The following is an 18,951-nucleotide window of genomic DNA, read 5'->3' as shown; positions in this document are numbered from 1 at the left end:
ATTCATTTCAAATGCCTGCCCTGGATACATCATCGCTGACATCACAAGAGACATTATTTAGCGAGAGGATTGAAACTTTGGCTTAAATTGTGTAATCTCTCAATGAATAAAGCATTATTCGCTGCTTGGCAAGCAGTAGGGGCTCTATAAGACACCCAATGTGTGAGTGAAACTGGTATTTTGTCCTAATGGCCCCTTTAACGTGAATAAAAGGTTTGCTCTACAACAGGATTTGTAGCAACTGCGAAACTTAGCAAAGAACTGTAATGTTGTGGCACAGCAGATAAGACGAACCGTGGTTGAAGTTTATGAGCGATCTATTTACATCATTTACAAAATGGCCATGAGAGAGTCAGTGCTGGCTTCGCCCCCACACAGCTTCTCCCTCGTCATTGTCATCAATGGTCAGCCATGGGAATTGTCCACCATGCCCCGTGACAGAATGGCACCTGTAAAAATCAAGGAATGGTCAGGGTTACTCATAAAAGGCCAACGGTACTCACATTTCAGCTCGGCCAGATTTATCAATTTGTAGTAAGTACCACCCAACGCCGCCTGTATAAACATTGCCTGACACGTCGCATGCTTTTCAATAGGAAGGGTAGGGACGCTTAGTTCAGCCACTCATCCGCTATGTGGTGCGCGCTGGCGGACATTTCGCCTTACGTCACTGCTCTGGAGTCGCAAACGCTGCACCCACTTTTATGACGCGTGTCTGTGGGCTTGCCTGTTGGGTTTCAAGAGCCGTTTCGGTCACATCTTAGGCACGACGGGGTGATAGTTCTGGGGCGCGCTAGGGATCTCGTTCAACATGTTGCTCGCTTTATACTTGCTGCATTTTTCCAAAGATAACTGACGGAGGAGGAACTGAAATATATGTGTAAGAACATATTAATTGTCAGGTAGATAAATAGTGAACAGAAAAACTATATTTTAGGAAGGTGCAGCCATTATTTTACTGATGTTTTTTTCTCTCTGGAGGATTTAGGGAGGAAAAAATTGCCTGCACATTTTTCATTTAGGCGCTCGCTTCCACTATTACTTTAGAAAAATATCACGTGCTTGTAAAGTTTAGAAGATTACAGAAAAAAAAGGATAAGCAGCTGAGGGTTCCGCCACACTGTCCGGACGCCTCTACAGCACAGTCCTTAATTTTAGAAGTGCATACCGATGCGGAGTGCGAACAGCAGGGAGAAAACAAGACCGAAATGCGGAAGGGACAGGGGGGGTATGCCCCACTGAGAAAATTTTGGGGCCCGTGATTCAAGTAGATAAGAGCGCAAAGCTGGCACCAGCCTGCGGCAGCACAAGTGATTTTGCTCCGAGGCAAAGGCGGTTTTATCAGGGACAGACCAAGACAGACAGGCATGGTGAAAAACAAGGCATAGGAGCGCCACCTGGGGAACCCTAAACAAACTTTAAACTATTTTGCATAGTTTCCGAGAAGCGGTGCTGGCCGGCGGACATAAAAGCACAAAGGAAGGCTACGGAGCCGGGAAGGGTAGGAGAGAGCAACAGGAGAGTGGCTGTTTGGCCATTTTTTCGCTCACGTGTTAGGCAATAATTATACAGGCGGTGTTGGTACCACCAAATCAGCTGGGACACTAGTGGTGGCCCCGCGAAACGCTTCATTAATCAGTCGGAAGAAAGCTCCGCGTCAGACCACGCTACACCTGCCAGCGCATCACAAACAGCCATGACGCGCCTGTTATGCTCCAGCCGACGGGGGCTTCTTTCTCCAGCCAGCCACGCAACTGGAGAACCAGTCGAGCTCTGCTGTGAACACTTCACCTATTTGCTGCCCCATGCGCACGCAGAACTTGCGCGCAGGCTCGCTCCCAAGCTGCTGACCGTCCGGCCGCTCGCTGGACAGCCGCAACATCACTTTAAATGGCTGCGCTCTTCTCGATTTTGGTTTCAAAATCGACGATTTTTGCTGACCGCTTGCGGCTTCCACGCAAGTATTTCAGCTGTTGTATTTTCATCTCGCTTTCTTTTTCAGCCGACCATACAGAAATATTGTTTTCAAGAGGTTGAAATTTTAGTGCAGTTGGCCTTTAAGAAAAAATGATTTTGGTGAGGGTAGTTTGCAAATTTTGACAGTCTAGGGCCACTGCAATGACAGTCTAGGGCCACTGAAAGGAAATGGTCGCTGTGAAAGTCCCAAGGAAAAGCGCCCGCATGCTGCCTGCAAGTTTGTGAGTACGCTAATACAGGAGGAAGAGCCAATGCAATGGCTGCTGCTTCGGCTGGGTCTCGAAGATGGTGAGGAATCCAGCAATAGGAAGAGTTACACCACTCGCATGGATGGCTTTTCCACATTACACCAGAGCTGTGCAGAACAGCCCTGAATATGTGGGTAAGTTTCAAAAAAAAAAAAAAGCAGTAATTGTGAATTGTTTCTTTGATCACGCACACCAGGCACGGAAGTGCCGTCTTTCTTTTGTTACCCCTCCTGGCTACCTGGCTCTGGCTCCCCCGATGCCTCGCTCTGCGGAAGTATTCGTCAACAAAGCCAGGGCCAACGCAGCTCTCACACCCCACATCACTAGAAAATGGATTTACCCAACGGGATCTCCACCTGTCCCCATTGCCGGATGACCGTATTCGCCACCCTTGACCACCTAATCTGGCGCTGCTCCGCGTTTTCACTGTACGGGCCTATCCTCACATATGCTATGCCTCCCGATGCCTCAGAAGATGAAGTTTTAGTACCTAGATTAGTACCTAATTAATCATAGTTATTAACCATGATGAGATGTTCATATGGAGAACATGCAACAGGGTTGCCGCTAGTTAATACTGCAAAAATTCCTGAACAATTCGCAGCTTCTATGTTTTGATGCATAAATAAATCATTGGTTTTCTTGGTTTGCTGGTGTGATTATTGGACCTGCTTGGTACGCTGGTCATACGCACGCACCTTGACAACAAATTCGTCATGTATTTATATTTGGCAGAGGCATAAAGAGTAATATTTAACAGCCTCTGAATGCATTGCAACACCACAACGAATGTGATGCATTGTGCGGAAGAAGCAGGACATGGAATATTATTGGGGCTCTTCGATTGTGCATAGTCTGTAGACGCTTCCTCGTATTCGTCAAGGATCGTTCGTTTAATTTGTCCTCGCGGATCGAGTGTGAAACCTCACGACAACAGTCTCGGGGCGGGACAGCAAAGAAGGAAGCGTAGAGGTATTAAAAGCATTGAATCGTAACAAACTGGTCGTATGTATTCACCCATGGAGGAAAGACTTCCTCCATGTATTCACCACACTCACCATGTCGCATCGCTGGCGATCCGTTGGTTAACCGGCCGCTGCTGAAAAACGACGATCTAAAAAACGACTCAACACAGCCGCCATCACGCCGATTCACGCCAGACAAAAAAAAAAAAGAAAAAGAAAAAAAAAGTACGCTTGAGGGCGCAGAGATCACGACCGAGCAGTGGTCTGGTAGCGAGAGTAGACTACGTTGTTTTTATTGTGTTTTATTGTGGAATGTCGCAGCGGCGAAGCTCTCGTCAGAACAGGGGCGGTATTCTCGTAACTGTCCCTTTCGAAAACATCCCTTTTGCGTCCCTTTCGTCGTGTACTTCCGGTTAAGCAGTGGGCCTTTTATTCAAATAGCGTAACTGTTCTTGCAAACGTATTTTAAAGAAGTGAAACCGTATCAGAGTATCTTTTATGTGTTTATTGTTCCGCGAGCGAGCTGCGACGAAAAATCGTCTGCTCCAGATCGTCTGCTCCGAGTAGCCACGGCTCATAGCTCCGCCGTGCTTGCATGGCGTCACATCCGGGTGTTCGCTTTTAGCCAATCAGGGCTCGCTCAAAAGGGGCACTTTTGAAAGGGACACAAAAGGGACAAAACACGGGAATACCGCCCCAGGTGTACTAGTTTTGGCGATCAACAAGAACGACCAAATCCAAGAAATAATAACAAAAACAGGTGACGTCACTTCCGTGGGGCGTTCCAGCCAGCTCCGATCGGGCGATGCTGGAGCGCCCCGGGGGAAAGGATCCCCGGGGTGCAGCAGCCTTTGCCCCCTTTTTGAATGACTAGAAGCTTGTGACTCCCTCTATCGCCAAAAGAACCGATCTTGAACACTCGCTACGCACGGAGAACGCTTGCCGAGTGCCGACCCTACTTCGAAGTTTTACTTGCTTTGAAATTCGTAGCTATCGTTCAGCCACATGTCCAGCCGTTGATCGAGGCGCAATGGTAAAAAAATTCACCTTTGTCAGTTGGCGCGAGCGCGATTTTAACTGAGGTTTCTAACTGTTCTTTGTTTTCCTCAGACGAAGGCTGATCAGGCAAAGAAAAAGCGGAGCATACAGGCAAGAACCTCGAGGCCAGTACACCCAAACAGCCGCAAAGCACAGCAGTTGGCCAGAAAGAAGATCCACAAGGACAAAGTTAATGCGTAAGATCATTTGACGTCGAAAGTCTGCGGCGTGTACAAGTTCCACGCACGTAAACGTTGTGTTGACGCAGTTCACCGCACTGTTCAGTGCAAAGTGCCCCTGATTGCAGCAAAAATGTCTACACGTTTGTACGGACGGTCGGACGCATCGCCTCCTGTATTTTTACAATACAGGAGGCGATGTCTGACGTTAGTGCGGATACAGAGAAAAAAAATTAGGACGGCAGTCGTGTGTAAACGAGGAGGAGAAAACGTCGTGGTAACTAGGAAGGGGTGTCGGAGCAACTGAACAGATGGAGAAGGCGCTCAAGAAGATCGAAATAGGGAAGGCCGCAGGTGACGGCGGGGTTACCCAGCACTAAATTGATTGGTACGCATTGTGAGATTACTTGTGCATATTAAAGTCAGCATTCCCTAGGCCATGTTTCGACCTCTCTGGGTGTGTTTACGTGAATGTATGTAGTAGAAAAATCAATTCGAAAGTTGTTCCTATGAAGTGACACTGCTATTCTCCTTTCTGAATCCTACTTGATTTCCTATGACGTTTCTTATGACGCGCACTTTTTCGTATTGGTTTGACTCATAGAGTTTCTTAGTAAGTATACTGTAAGAAGTACTGTAGAAGTACTGTACTGTAAGTGTATATTGTAAGAAACTCTATGGGTTTGACTGCGCCTAGTGAGCGGCTCGCCGACCACAGCGCCGTGCGTCGGCCGCCGGCGGGTCGTCCCAATTTGATCGCACTGTGAAAACAGCCTCGACAATATTTGTACCTGGATAAATGAGGTTTTATTTTGTGTGTAACAAAAGAATGGAAAGTCACTGAAGTAAAAATAACTCCACACCAGCGTATACGGGATATGTGTAGAGTAAAACTTCGTTATAACGAAGCGGGATATAGCGAACTAATGGATATAACGAAGCAATTGCAGGGCCCTTGGAAACTTGGAAACAGAGATAAAAAAATTGGCAGTGCAAGTGTGCAAGTACCTGTATCTTAAATATGTGGTGATGCAATGGAAGAATGGAACAACGTGAAGCACAAATGTGCCATCTTTGGCCATCACAAAGAATCTGAAAGGAACAGGGAATCTTTGGTGGTGGAGAGAGTAGACATGTAAAAAAGTCAGTAGTAGAGGTATAAAGCTTGCAAATGACAAGTAATGACAGAAAATTTTTATGGTAGCAAAAAGGGCAGCGCTTATTTATAATAAGTGCTGCCCCTTTTTGTTACTATAAAAATGACCTAAGGTGGCTGTCTGAGAACACGGACATATGTTAGCGAATTCGTGCAACCGAGACTTTTGTATGCTGTGGCAAGGATTTAAAGACATTCCCATTCAGATCTTAATAAAATGTCGATATCTGTCCCACCTGAAACAGATAATGTCCGCTTTCTTGAGGTATGGGGCTTTAAAGGTGATCGGTACATGAACTGGCCTGCAGTGGAAATCAGCAAGAGACGCTCATCGTGTACATAGAAGAAAAAGCAGGGAAGAGACAGTGGCAGGGCTGTCACAACCATAGCTGGTTTGAGTATTATGTAATCAAAGGATGAAATACAAGCCTCAGTTTGGACCAAAAATAGACTGCAGCAGATAAGCAACTTACACAGGCAAGGTGGCATTTGGGAGCACCCTGTTGCACTTAGTCGTCATTATCCTCATCTGAAAACACAATTGATGCTGTGAAAGTTGCCTGGCTGGATGAAAAATGGTTTTCTTGTGATTTGGTTTGTAAAGTACTAGGTAATTGAGTTGCTGACCTTGGTGTTAAAAAAAGTAGGCCATAAAATGCAAACATAGTGGGAAATTAGTGCGCAAACAATCAAGCCATTTCGGCTAAAAGGTACTCGTAAACTTATTAAAGTCTGCAATAAAGTCGCAACAACATTTACCATGTCTCCCATACACTTATTTGAAATGTTTTTAACTCTCCATTTTTTTCTTTTTGACAGTCGGAAAAAAGAGCTATCGCTGAAGCTAAAAACAAAATGTAAGTGTTGCATTTACTGAGTGCCATGTTTCACATATTATCACATTGTATAATGGTGTTCGAATGGATGTTTCAGTGGAGAAGCTGTCATGGTTTCGTGAAAAGTTGTGCGACGTCCAGGCGGATCGGCTGGCCCCAGGAGAGCTAAGTGCCTTGATTGAACAGTAAGAGCCAATTTACTGCTCTCAATGCTCAAAGAAAGTAAATCAGTGAAGACAGGTGTTGTATAGTCGTGTCAAATATTCGGAAGTGCGGGCTTATGCAGAAATAGTGACTTTAGACCCTTTACATCAAGCAGTTCAAAAGGCGTGACGTAGACTGCCTGTGTGTTCCTTGCCTCGTAGTTACCGGCAGTATTGGTTTCCTCGACAACCCTTTGGTGCGTAGTGATGGGTGGAACATACATAGTGTCAGAAACCAGGGTAACATTTATTCAAAGTTTCAAAATCTGCTTATTGTTGTCTTAACTCAGTGTGGTACATAGAGAGGTCACAGACTAGTATACTGTAGTGATACCCCCTGTTTTCTTGTACGTACACAGAAATGTATTAGTTGTGCCACTTAGGAGTGAATGGTACATAAATTTAATACCTTTATTATGCAAATGAAGAAAGCTATAGGCACAAAATTTCAACTGAACATTGCAAACTTTTCCAGTACATAAGGAACAGATTAAGCAAATGAAACAAAGGTTCGTCAAGAGACACCGAGAATAAATACTAGTCAAAATAGGACATGCAATTTGGTTGGTGCACTTGTTTTTCTTACTAATAAGCATTAATGCAAGCACAATAAAACTTTATACATATCAGTTACATAAATGCAGTGCACAGCTGTGCTTAATAAAAAAAATAGAATGACACTAAACTTGAAAAAGCGCATCAAAATTCTACATGATGGTTTGACAAATTATTTTAAAAAGGGCTTAAATGTTGATTGGCGTGTTTGGGTTTGAATGATGTTTGTATTGCGGCTACGGCAGGAACATCACATCGTTAATTAAGGGCGTCTGCAAGCATTGTGTAGTAAGCTACCCGCACAGGCAGGGGTGACTGAAACCTTGTGCAAAATTTGAGTTTTGTTGCACAAGCCTCGTTTGTGGCCCGAGAATTTGCCTTTGCACTCTTGCTGCAATGACAATCTACGGGCTACCACAGAAGTTAAACTTTTCCCTTCACATTTCAGCAAGTCCTGTGCCGTTCTAGGGTTCACACTGACGCCATTTGTGGTGACTGTAATTAAGTTCGGAACAATTTAAATCTAATGTGACTAATTCGGGCAAAATTAGGCACCGGAATGCATAATCGAAAAGAAGGCACCATTAAAAGCAAAGATGACTAAACGCGGTGTGTGTAGCATGCTGCTCATGTCAATAGCCTTCTCTGCCAGCTCTGTAAACAACTTTACTGTAAACAAGCATACTTGCACATGCTACCAAAGTATAAACAATTGATTATAACTTTTATGAACTGCACTGATGTGCAAGTCATGCATAAATGCATGCACAGGTGAAATAGTTTTATTGGCATAGGCATCCATTTTCTCTTCCTTGTCGTTCACTGCATGCGCCACATGGCACCTCCAGCATGTACGTTAGGTATATGCATATCCCGAAACCTACACACATTGAACAGGCAACAGCTGATAGCTCCTGCGTCACTGCATTTTGCTACCCCTCACTACAGTTTTCGTTTGTCCTGTGGGATGTGGGAATCTGGCTCAAAGTGCGGAGCTATATTGCACGCTCAGAACAAAGTGTTTGTGGTGAGCTTGCATTAAAAAAAAAAAAAAAAAAAGGAACTGAGCCGCACAATGTTCCGAGGGTTGTGCACCAGAGCTTCGAGAAAACTGAGGCTCACTTTGTACTTGTTACATACTCCCTATGAATTGCAATCACTGTGTATGTCCAGATGGTAAAAAAAAAAAAATAGTGTATACGCCTCGAGCTTCGCGATGGCTGTGCCGCCTGCCGCCGCTTCTCCGCGGTGTCCTTGGGATGAGCGCTGGGTGGATGATAGAGGCTGCCCAGTGACACATTGCTGTGCTACTCTGTTCTAACCTCCTGTGTTTGCGGTTGCTCTTACAATGCAGTCTAGGTTCATGAAGAGCTGGCCCATGGGGGGTGGCACGGATGAAAAACAGGGTGCTTTTTTGATAATCCGGATAAAATACTGCGCACAGTGCGAGTGCAGATTTGGAGCTTGCCATACTTTGTGACATTTTAGTGCCTCTCCGTTGTTAGTATTTCTTTAGTGATGTTTACTGCTCTCTTAGTTTCCTTTTTCCTTTTGTTCCTCCCTGGGCATCTCTCTTCTTAACTGCCTACAGTGATGCGGTTATTTCTGCTCGTGGCACGGTGTTGCATGCATTTTTGATCCGCACGTTCGGTGGCAGCCGGCAGATTTTTTCTTTCATCCACTAGTAAGCATTGTGAAGGCTTTGCACGCCCCACAGTATCCCGTATTGGAAGTGCTGCGAGCGTGATGCTGCAGAAATGGTAGCCACCATGTAGACACATCCTGCGTGAAAAAGTGAGATGACAAAATGATAGACAAGAGGCCCGACATATTGCCCTTCCCCACCATCATTTTGTGTGTATTCTACCAACGACAGTCCTTCCAGGTGTGACTAAAGTACTGGGGCCATTTTTGAGATCAACTGAGCAACATTTGTCAGTAATCACGATTACTTGTTCCCTAAAACACTCCCCGCTTTTTTAATTGGTCTAACTCTAACACCCTTGTTGTAGCTGTAAATACGTCTGCTTTTAATGCAGCATACAGAAAAGTAGTTAATGACTGAATTCCTGAGCAATTCAACCATTATAGAAAAACTTCAGCAGGATCTGACAAGAGAGTCAAGTCCAAAGTTAATTATAAGTCCAAAATTAGTGACTAACGCAAGAAAAAAGTAAGGTTCCATTATTGAGAGCACATACAAGTAATAGAGCTCTGGGTGAAATAGTTCGGGAGTTTCAACATGTAATGTCCGCCCGTATGACCTGCTCATTATTTGGCATCTCAACCAGCGGAAACGAATTTAAACACTGGGAAGTGTAGAAGCTTGTGCATTAGCCGTATGTTCTGAGCTCAACTTTGAACTTGCAGTAGTAGCACACGTTGAAGCTATGTCATCGGGTTATCTTCTCACTTGTATTTTTGTCTTGGGTGTGACAGCATTGAACCTAATAGACTGCTGTTCCAACTAAAGGGTCGTGTGACAAGGTTGGCAGTATGACTGATAACATTGGTCACATTTCGACATTTATTGTGATCTACATTTATTTCAAAAACCATTTCCCACGCGCTTCCCAGTGGTCAGATTTGTGTGCATGGCCAGGAACAAGTAAAATGCGCTCTCTGTCAGATTTCAGCTTCGAAGAGCCGGTGGTGATTGAGAGGTTTTCAATTGAGAGATTTTCAAGGTTTTTGTAACCCATATCTTTCCTTTATCACATGCACCTCCATATGCATGCTTACAGTACTAATTAATGGTTGTTGCAGGTATCTTCGGCGCTTTGACCACGAGCTCCAGCACGTTGACAACATTGAACAGATCCGGGGCACCGTGACACAGTTCAAAGGACGCCTTGATGCAATCAAGATGACTCTCGAGAAAGAAGTTGGAGACTACAATTCATGTGGCATAGGTTAGTTTGGTTAGCGCTTCGCCAGCCCTGTTTGGGGCTGTCTGTGACTGAAGCTAATTCGACCATGCCTTGCCATTGTGCAGAAATGCCAGACCTGCTGTCCCCCAATGCATTCAAGCTGTTCATGTGAGTTCTTGTATTGTCTACACCATCTGCCCTAATTTTTTAACCACTGCCCGTAAAGGTTTATTTTGTTTTTATATTTAATATGCTGCAGCATAGTTGGGAAAGGCCATTGACACAGCTTGGTTAATAACAGTTCTCCTCAGCAGTAGGATCTCATGCGTTTTGTTGCTCTCCATTGAGTCAGTAATTAACAACTAGGTCGTGCCATCCATTTTTCTAATGGAAGCAAGGTGCAGAAGTTGTTGATACACGAAGTTTGGCGCACATTAGAGAACCCGATATGGTCTATATAAATCTGAAGCACTCCACCATAGTGTAATTGATAAGCGAGGTGTTCGGCTGTTCCATTAAATGTGAAATGTAATTTAATGCCATTCTCTGTGTGAGGTTCTTTAATGTGAAGCACTGCTTGACAAGCAAACTTCTCGTCGCTCATTTTAATTTTTGATGTGACAAAAAAGAAAAAAAAAAGCCATAAGCTCTGCTATAGCTGGAAAGGCGATGTTCAGTGCATGGCTGTGCAATCTCAGAAGAGCCAAAAAAAAGAGACAGGCCTTGTGCAAGAAACTTGAGCTGAAAGTGCCTTGGGATTAAGTACTGCCGTTACCCAGAACATGATAGAAAACCAGCTGTAGTGTAGTTTTAAGCACACGCTGATATTACACCACAGTGTAAAGGCTCTTCGTAGGTTGGCTTAGTCTTTGTAACCTTTATAATTGCTCTCTCAGCCAAAAACCAATATTTTCCCTTTCCTGCAGCATGAAAAGGTAGGAAATGCATTGCAGCTGGAGGACGACCATTGGTACTTCAGCTTACAGAGCTGTTGTAATTGTGATGGTCAACTACACTCGCTGAAAGCTGACAATCATCATATTTCAAGAGCACTTAACGCAGAATTTTTCCCTGTTGAGACAAATTTTTCCTTCTTCAGATTTAAAGTTGCGTCATAAAAATACAAAAAAAAAAAAGATTTTGAGTATTTAGTATTGCACATAGAAAAAATATGTAATTTGTACCCAGGAACTGGAGTTGCTGTCTATTTATTCATTGGTTTTATTCTGATTGATTGATTGATTGTAGGGTTTAACGCGCCGCCGCAATTCAGGTGATGAGGCGCGCCGTAGTGGAGGGCTCCGGATTCATTTTGACCACCTGGGGATCTTTACCGTGCACCGAAATCTCGTGCAGACGGGCGTTTTTGCTTTTCACCTCCATCAGAAAAGCGGCCGCTGCGGCCGGGATTCGAACCCGCGATCTCGTGCTCAGCCTCAGTGCCTTAGCCACTGAGCCACCGCGGCGGGTCATTGGTTTTATTCTGTGTTGCTGGAAGCCTCGCAACACCTTGGTGCTGCAGCTTACCATGTGCCTGCAACATTTGCTCACATTAAATAGGGTCTGTCAGCACTGCTTTCCCCCCCCCATAATTGGACAAAAATTGTCCATCTCGAGGAGCCAGCTCTCAGAACTCTACAAAAGTCTCGATGAGACCAAGTTTGCACGCTTAGCACTATACATGTTAAACCGCCGCTGTGGCTCAATGGTGTGCTGCTTAATCCAAAGACATGGACAGGTCAGATTCGGGCCGCGGTGGCTGCTTTTCTGATGGAAGCAAAAAGCGAAAAGGCTATGTGGCTAGAGTCCGGCACTTATTCAAGATCCCCAGGTGGTCAAAATTAATGTGGAGAGTTCTCCACTATGGTGCACCTATCTTCGGCACGCAAAGAGCTCCCAAATTTCTTTAGTAGTACATGTGTTTTGAAACTGATGCCTCTGTTTAGATGTGCTCGTGTCGTGCACGAGATTTCATTGAGAAGCTTTAAGCAAAAAAGAACCGCCAGGCATAATGAACGCTGCACGGTGACTGAAGTTGCCAGAGCATTGAAGTGCCAAATTAAAGCAGGCTGCTGTGACACTCTTTGTTTAAGCCTCCCTGATGACAAAACAGTGGACCTATTTAAGAACATAAAAAAAGTGTTTACTAAATATTTGGCAGTGGCAATTCGTAAGCCAGCTAAAAAAAAAAAAGGCAACCTGGTATCTGGTACTCCTTTCTTGTATTTTTTTCTGGGCGTTTCTGTCTTGTTGCACTTCGTTGATGTTGGAGTAATACTATATTCCAGTTACACCTGTACAGCTTTTGCTCTAAGCTTGCATTGTCAGTGAATCAAGCAAATGCTAAAATATGCTAAAATATTCCAGAGCCTTTTCTTTTTGTTTTTTAATGTTTACTTTTTTTAAAATTTTTGTAGCTTTAACATGTATCAAGCTGTGGCTGTGCTCAGTTGTATTTTTTTCCTAGTGTTTTTTGCTTTTTACTTCTGTACCTATAGTTTCTTGCTTCACATTGTCCTAACTCGGTCATTGTCTTTGTGTGTTTAGAGCCTTGCTGATTTTGACTAGAAAAGTATGGGGCACCACTGTGTGCAGCAGTAAAGCTTAGTTGCAGTCTTGACATGTTTAACTAAACTCCCATGGAAACGGTCCGTCGTGGCTGGAAAATAACAAAGCCTCTACGAGTCGATCGGGTTTAATGGTTATAAAAAAAAAAAAAAAGGGAAGTTGAGGGCTTATACATGTTACGAATAAATTTGTACAGACAGGTGAAGGTGACGGGAAAGTTTATGCATATGCAAAGTTTTAAGCTTAAAGCTTAATTTTCCTGGGCTACAAGGTGCACCCATAATGGAGGATGGCATATTAAATTTATTCCCACCCCCATCTGAGGTTCTTCACGGCAGACCAATATTTTGCACAGGCAAGCATGTTTTTTTTTTTTTTGCTTCTGCTGAAAGTGCAGCGGTCGTAGCCACAAATCAGAACATGCGACATAGTTTGGAGCTGTGGAGCAGAGCTGAAGCTTTAGCCCCCCAACTTTCAGAGAAGAGTTCGGGCAAAGATTGTGTCTGGATGTGCTTGTGAGAAACTGTTACTCTTTTTATCACAGAGAAAGCTACGAAAATTATTGCATCACAACTGGAAAAATTACGTATCGGCTCTCGCTCGGGCAGAACGGTCATTAAGAAAGTCTCTTAAATCACGCTGGAGAAAACTGCTCAGTAGTTGAAGGACTGAGAAGGAACCCTTCCAATGAAGCTTTCAGGTTGTGTTTTATTGTAAGCGTGGTGCATTTCTTTATCGTTTGCGTAGCAATTTTTAATAGTATGCGCGTAAGAGTGAAGTCAGTTTTAAAGCAAAAGCTTCGTTAAATAAGCTTCCTAAAGCGATGGCGTCCTGTCTAAAAACTAATGCATTATCCCTTAATCCAGTTGGTCGACCGAAAAGCTTGATCTCTGGACACACAGTGCATGCGTGAAACTGGGCTTCCATTGCGACAAAACGGTTACTTGAAATTGCGAAAAAGGAACGGTTCTGGATGAGACAATGTGCGCCTTGATCATGCAGAAGGAGCACAATAGTATGCCTTTATCTCATAAACCACATAGTTCATGGATGCATTCCTAGTATGCGAAAAATCGTCATATAGGTTTGTTCTTTGTTTGCGACTTAGGTGGTTTGACGATCGATTGGATGCTCTTTCAGCGAAGGTACTGATGCTATTCTTGGCTCGTGTTTGGTCTCAGCTGTGGCACGAGATTTTTCCGTGATGTGAAACTGTGCCCCATTCTCTTGTTTTTCAGGGAGTGGGACGGAAGCTCCGTGTCATATTTGCCGAAAATCACCATGCGGGTCTTCTCCAAGGCAATGCTCGAAAAATAACGAAAATTAAGCTTCATGACAGCTGAGCAGCCCCCTCGATGGTTACTAGGAGTGACCATTACTACTGTACATAGGAGGTGACCAATAAAATGCCTCATGACGAAATTTCCCGCTTGCTGGTGCATTCAGCTTTAATTAAGCATACTGTACTGTGCAAGTAGTAAACTCTGCGCACAATAAATAGTACACACTTGGAGTTTCCTGCATCTATTTTCCAGAGGCCCCAAAAGGTCCCGTCAGAAGTTATGGGTGAAAACAATACCACCCGTGTGTAGGTGATTTCAGCACACATTAAAAATCCCCAGCTGGTCTAAATAATATCAGCTTGTCAGTGTCAGCACAAACTTTGACTGCATAGAAATGTCAGGATCTTCTAGCTTGTCATCAGATGAGTTTGTCTCCGAAATGACCCTGGCAATTTCTTTGGGAGTCTGGTTTTTCGAATCCTCGTGAAAGGTTACGAATGCTGGACTGGCTTCATCAAGTGCCACTAGAATGTATTTTCAACACGTGTCATTGGCAAGAGCAAGGACCGTCAAGGCAAGAGCAAAGAAAGGACGAAGCAAAAGGCCAAAAGTTGAGACAAAAAGAGAAGAAAATAAAAGAGGACTTTTCTTTAAAAAATTGCAAAAATTGAGAAGGTAGAGTCGCAACATATCCTAGTAAAGCTGGCAGAGTGTCCTCATTTTCCCAGTTCACCAAAAAATCGCCAGAAGTTTAGGCTTATGTCTCTGCAAGTGGTAGCACTGGGAATGAGCCACTGGGCCCCTGATTATCGGTTCCGGACTCCCCGAGACACACTCCGGCATTTTTTGTTTTGAACATGCATGTTAATTGGCGTACTGTTGGGGGACAGTCTTCAGGCCACCTGGGACTGGGGAATAATTGTGAAGGCCCATATTGCCAGAGCTTTTTTTTTTTGCAATCCGAAAAAGCAGAGAAAAAGGAGGCATGTTGGGAGAGGGCGTTTCCCTTGGTTACATCAAATGCGGCACTGAGGTGCAGGAGGTTATGGAGTGGATGGACAAATGATGGCCCAGTAAATCTGACCACCACTTCATCGCGGGATTGCAGCAATCCTATGGGCAAACTAAGAGGCACTGACGGTGTTCCTGCTACCCACCAACGTGGAAGCAGATGGAAAACAGATGTGGCCATTGCCCCATTTGAGGGTAGGAAGCAACTCCTCTCCAACTGTCCCCAGGAGGGACAGTGACGTGCCCCCCGGTCCTCACTAATGTGATGAGTGGACTGAGAAGGAGCAAAATATTTTTTCCGAGCCTACATTAACAAAACAACATTTTGACCTAAGGCAGCATCAACAGCTTTGGTGCAAAAATAGAAGAGAGAGGGGGGGGAAATTCAAAAAGGATTTGGCACTGTCTGAGACTAGTTTCTCATACAAGAGCTTCAGATGCCTTTTAACACAAAAGTGTTACGGAGCTTGGGTCACAGGAAAACTGGCATCGGTGGCGGGTCACGGAGATCCTGATTGATCATAGGGTCATGATGAGTGCGGGTCCTATGGAGCAGGGGAAGGTGCCATCCATCGCGGAGTCCACAGAGTGGCACTGCGATCCTAATGTCACAATTTGCCTATGGAGAATGTGGGGCCACCACTCGGCCGCCAAGCGGGAACACTGTGCGTTGGATGCTGTGCTGTCTGTCAGCGCAAAGTGCTGCTCCGAGTCATCCGCTACTAGCGTGGATGGCGCATCTATGCTTCTGCTTGGCTATCGCCTTCCACCCTTAAACGGAAAGCCTAAGTGTCCTTCAATTCTTTCAATGACTGTACTGGAGCTATTTCCATGTTCTTTGTCCTTGTAAGGCCTAAAAAATGTGCAAATTCCCTTTCTCTACATCGGGCCCATTTTGTGGAAATCTGGCATCCAGCAAGCCTGCAATGGCACCAAAAATTCCATTTATTGGCCCACAGTTCTCACGTACCTGCTCAAAGGAATTGATTGGCTAGTGATGATGACAGCTATTGTCAGAAGCTCATGACCAATCCAACAGTTCCCATTTGGCTGCCATGTTAACATACCCATCGCTATCAAAGGAGCACATGAGCACATTGTCTCGTACATCTCACTTTGCACGTATGTGTGGTGGACTCTGTAGAGCTTAGCTCAGTGGCACCTCAGCAACATGGACACCCACGGGAGGCTATCTCGCAAGTGAGAGAGCACAAGAACATCACGCGATGCCGCACGACGAGCAATGAGGTGGGGGCTTCCCACACCTGACAACACCTGGAAAGTTTACGATGACAGGTTGACAAAAAATTAAGACAACGCAAAGCTAAAGCTAAATGTCAAGCATAAATAGGATGCAGAACTATGGCAACGCCAGGCAGAAGCCAAATGTCGCAAGCGTTAGCAAACACAAGTGTTCTACATATAACACACGTGAGGAGTCTGAAGTGCCTTTATGAATTTTGCAAGTACAATTTGGTAGCCTGCTCCCCCATTTGTTTGCAGTCGAATGGGAAGTGAGCCGGCCACACAACAAGCACTAACATGCACAACAGAATGGCATTAAAGAGCGCTATTGTAAGGCATGCCCTACACAATAAATATATACCTTATCTTCACGCATATAACCCGCACCCTGCGTTGCACCTGCAAAGAAAAAAAAATCGCACATATGTCCTGCACAGCTGACCGCATAATGCAACCTTCCGGGCTCATAATAAATGGTACCGTGCAATTACACTGCGTTTATTCACATAACGAAGGTACGTACCACCGGCGCAGGAAGAGTGTGGGTAAAGAGGATTCAGCAAAAAAATGAAAAGACACTGGTGCAGATGCGTTATGGGCGTGTGACCACAGATATGCCTCTTGACCCAACATGAGGGCCACACGCTCCTCCGTAGCACAGGTGCAAGTACAGCCCCTAAAATGGCATGCGCCGACATCCTGCATCTTCTTCTCTTCTGTAACCCTCTTAGTTCTTCCCCAATCGTTGCTCAACTTGCCCAGCCTTCACACATGGGTTACGTGGATATTTACTGTTTGAGCCTGCTATGCCTGCACATAAAAAAATGCACTCATTTTACTGTACTACGAGGCAAATCTGCCGAGCTGATTGCTCGTAGATAGCTACTGTAAACTCCCCTCTCACTCGTTGTTTGGGGCAACCCCTGTTCCAATGCTCTTACTTGCACATGGTGGAATCCAACCTTGAACAGCACGCATGCCCGTGATAAATAAAGGATGATGTGTTTCCCAAACTGAACAGCGAAACTTCACTTTCTCGTGACAGCAAGCCGGCAAAAATAAAGCAGGGAAGGGAACGCAACGACGCCCGTGGCAATGCATGCATCATGGCGCGCATTGCAGTGAAGCTGCTGCACTTTGGGACAGAATGCCCATTTTATCCACACCCAAACTTTACTCTTGAGATTTATTAATTGCTCTTGAAGTTTAGGTATGTGTGAGTATTTGCATTTCACGGCAAAGAGAAGTCCAAAGCAACATTTAGTCTCACCAATTTTTTACCCACTCAAAGCTGTTGCAGAACACATTGAACAGAGCCGCTCGCCTCATGTTGGTTTTTTATATTGTACGCTGCCAGATATGCATGAGCCTTATGAGATCAGAGACGACTTTGCTGTACCGCATCCGAACGGGCTCAGCAAAGACCACAGCATGGCTATTCAAGGTGGGCCTCGTGCGACCACCTCTGTGTTCATCATGTGCAGTGATTGGGGATGTACACCACTATGTAATGTGTTGCCAAGAGCATGGTGTCGAACGGAGCGCTATGCTCTCGGCAATTCGAAAGTTGGCAGCCCCCTAAACACTCTGGACCGCATCATCTTCCCAAGGGGACATTGGATGCTGCACAAAGACGTGTCGCGGCCTCTACTAAGCTTTCCTCAGGACACGGGACTGGCAGATTCATGGTGAAAGGACCCTAATATTGACTAATTAGGATGAGCTTGAGCGGAGCAATTGCCAGCATATCCAGCCAGGCTAGCACCGCCTGATCCCACACAACCACCACCACCACCACCACCACCACCATATGCATGAGCGCAAGTCAGTTTTACTACTTTTTGCAAGTGAACCACCGTGGCAGTCTTAATCAGCATGGTCTGCTACAATATTACGTCATAGAAATTTTGACGAAAATCCAATTCAAAAACGTGTAAAAAAAAATAAACGTGTGTAAATTGCTTTTACGCATTTAAGAAAGTTAATAATTCTCACAACCGTTTGACCTGATTAATTGAGGCAGAGCTACCATGTCTTCGAAGTCTGTTGCATGTCTGTGATCAGCAGCTGTTAATAACATGCTGGGATTATGGTTTTAAAAGTGTAGAAAAGATTTGCCAGACTTGGTGCAGATATTTTTGTGTGAACTGTGAATCCATAAGATGGCGCATATCGCAGCCCGCTCCCTCCACTGCAAGTTTTTGTGAAGTGGTGAGATAGTTCAGGTACCTGCAGTTATAACTTTAAAAAAAAAAAAAAAGGTGTGCATACAAGTTTTACTACTAAAACTCAATTTGTTGCAACTGCTTTGTTATGTATTTGTTATGTATGCATGCCTTTGCATTTTTAGACTGAGGAATTGTGCACTGGAATGGCGAAAAGAAAATGAAAAAAAGAGCATGGGACAACAGCAGGGACAGCAATGAAGACTGGTGTGCACCCATCTTTATGCGTGTCTCTGCTGTCTGTCGTTCCATGCTCCTTTTTTTTGTGTGTGTGTATGCTTAGATGTCATCACACTAACTAGCCCTATTCAAGCCTTGTTTCATTCCTAAAGCTATATTTTGACATTTTGCTGTGGTTAGCATTTTCGATAGAGTAAATAGGCAGTTGCCACTCATCCATATCATCACGTTATAATGGTAATGATAGTACTTTTTCCTTCACTTCAAAAGTGGTTGAAATGTTGCATGTGCTTTAGAACATTTCAACTTTTACACCTGTCACTGTCCAGAAGTAGTCGCATAATAGGTCATGACAAATGACTTGACGACTCTTTCTGGCCTTGAAACTACTTGTTTGCCAAGCTAGATACTA

General features: G+C 44.5%; 1 protein-coding gene and 1 long non-coding RNA gene across 2 annotated transcripts; one reads left to right on the top strand and one right to left on the bottom strand.

The window, feature by feature from the left end:
• Window positions 1–299: 299 nt before the first annotated feature.
• LOC144168820 (uncharacterized) lies at window positions 300–3,381 on the bottom strand. The gene is made up of 2 exons (XR_013322250.1): window positions 3,284–3,381; window positions 300–449 (listed from the first exon to the last, which is right to left on the bottom strand). It is a non-coding gene; the product is annotated as an uncharacterized LOC144168820 (long non-coding RNA).
• Window positions 3,382–4,068: 687 nt separating this feature from the next.
• Window positions 4,069–14,017, top strand: LOC144143009 (translation machinery-associated protein 16-like). The gene is made up of 7 exons (XM_077674836.1): window positions 4,069–4,223; window positions 4,301–4,425; window positions 6,383–6,420; window positions 6,497–6,584; window positions 9,924–10,069; window positions 10,153–10,195; window positions 13,834–14,017. Exons 1-7 carry the CDS (start codon window positions 4,221–4,223, stop codon window positions 13,910–13,912), a joined length of 522 nt encoding a protein of 173 aa, XP_077530962.1. The 5' UTR covers window positions 4,069–4,220; the 3' UTR covers window positions 13,913–14,017.
• Window positions 14,018–18,951: the final 4,934 nt, after the last annotated feature.

Source organism: Haemaphysalis longicornis, unplaced genomic scaffold, assembly GCF_048455015.1.
Source record: "Haemaphysalis longicornis isolate Haplotype H1 unplaced genomic scaffold, Haemaphysalis longicornis Haplotype H1 scaffold_1, whole genome shotgun sequence".
Lineage (NCBI taxonomy): Eukaryota > Metazoa > Arthropoda > Arachnida > Ixodida > Ixodidae > Haemaphysalis > Haemaphysalis longicornis.
This window is presented reverse-complemented; position numbering and strand designations above follow the sequence as displayed.

What these genes read in the sequence shown, in the direction of transcription:
- LOC144143009 (XM_077674836.1), top strand. An exon ending in GCTGAAGCTAAAAACAAAAT is followed by an intron (nt 6,421 to 6,496) that starts GTAAGTGTTGCA and finishes TGGATGTTTCAG; the next exon opens with TGGAGAAGCTGTCATGGTTT. An exon ending in AATGCATTCAAGCTGTTCAT is followed by an intron (nt 10,196 to 13,833) that starts GTGAGTTCTTGT and finishes CTTGTTTTTCAG; the next exon opens with GGAGTGGGACGGAAGCTCCG.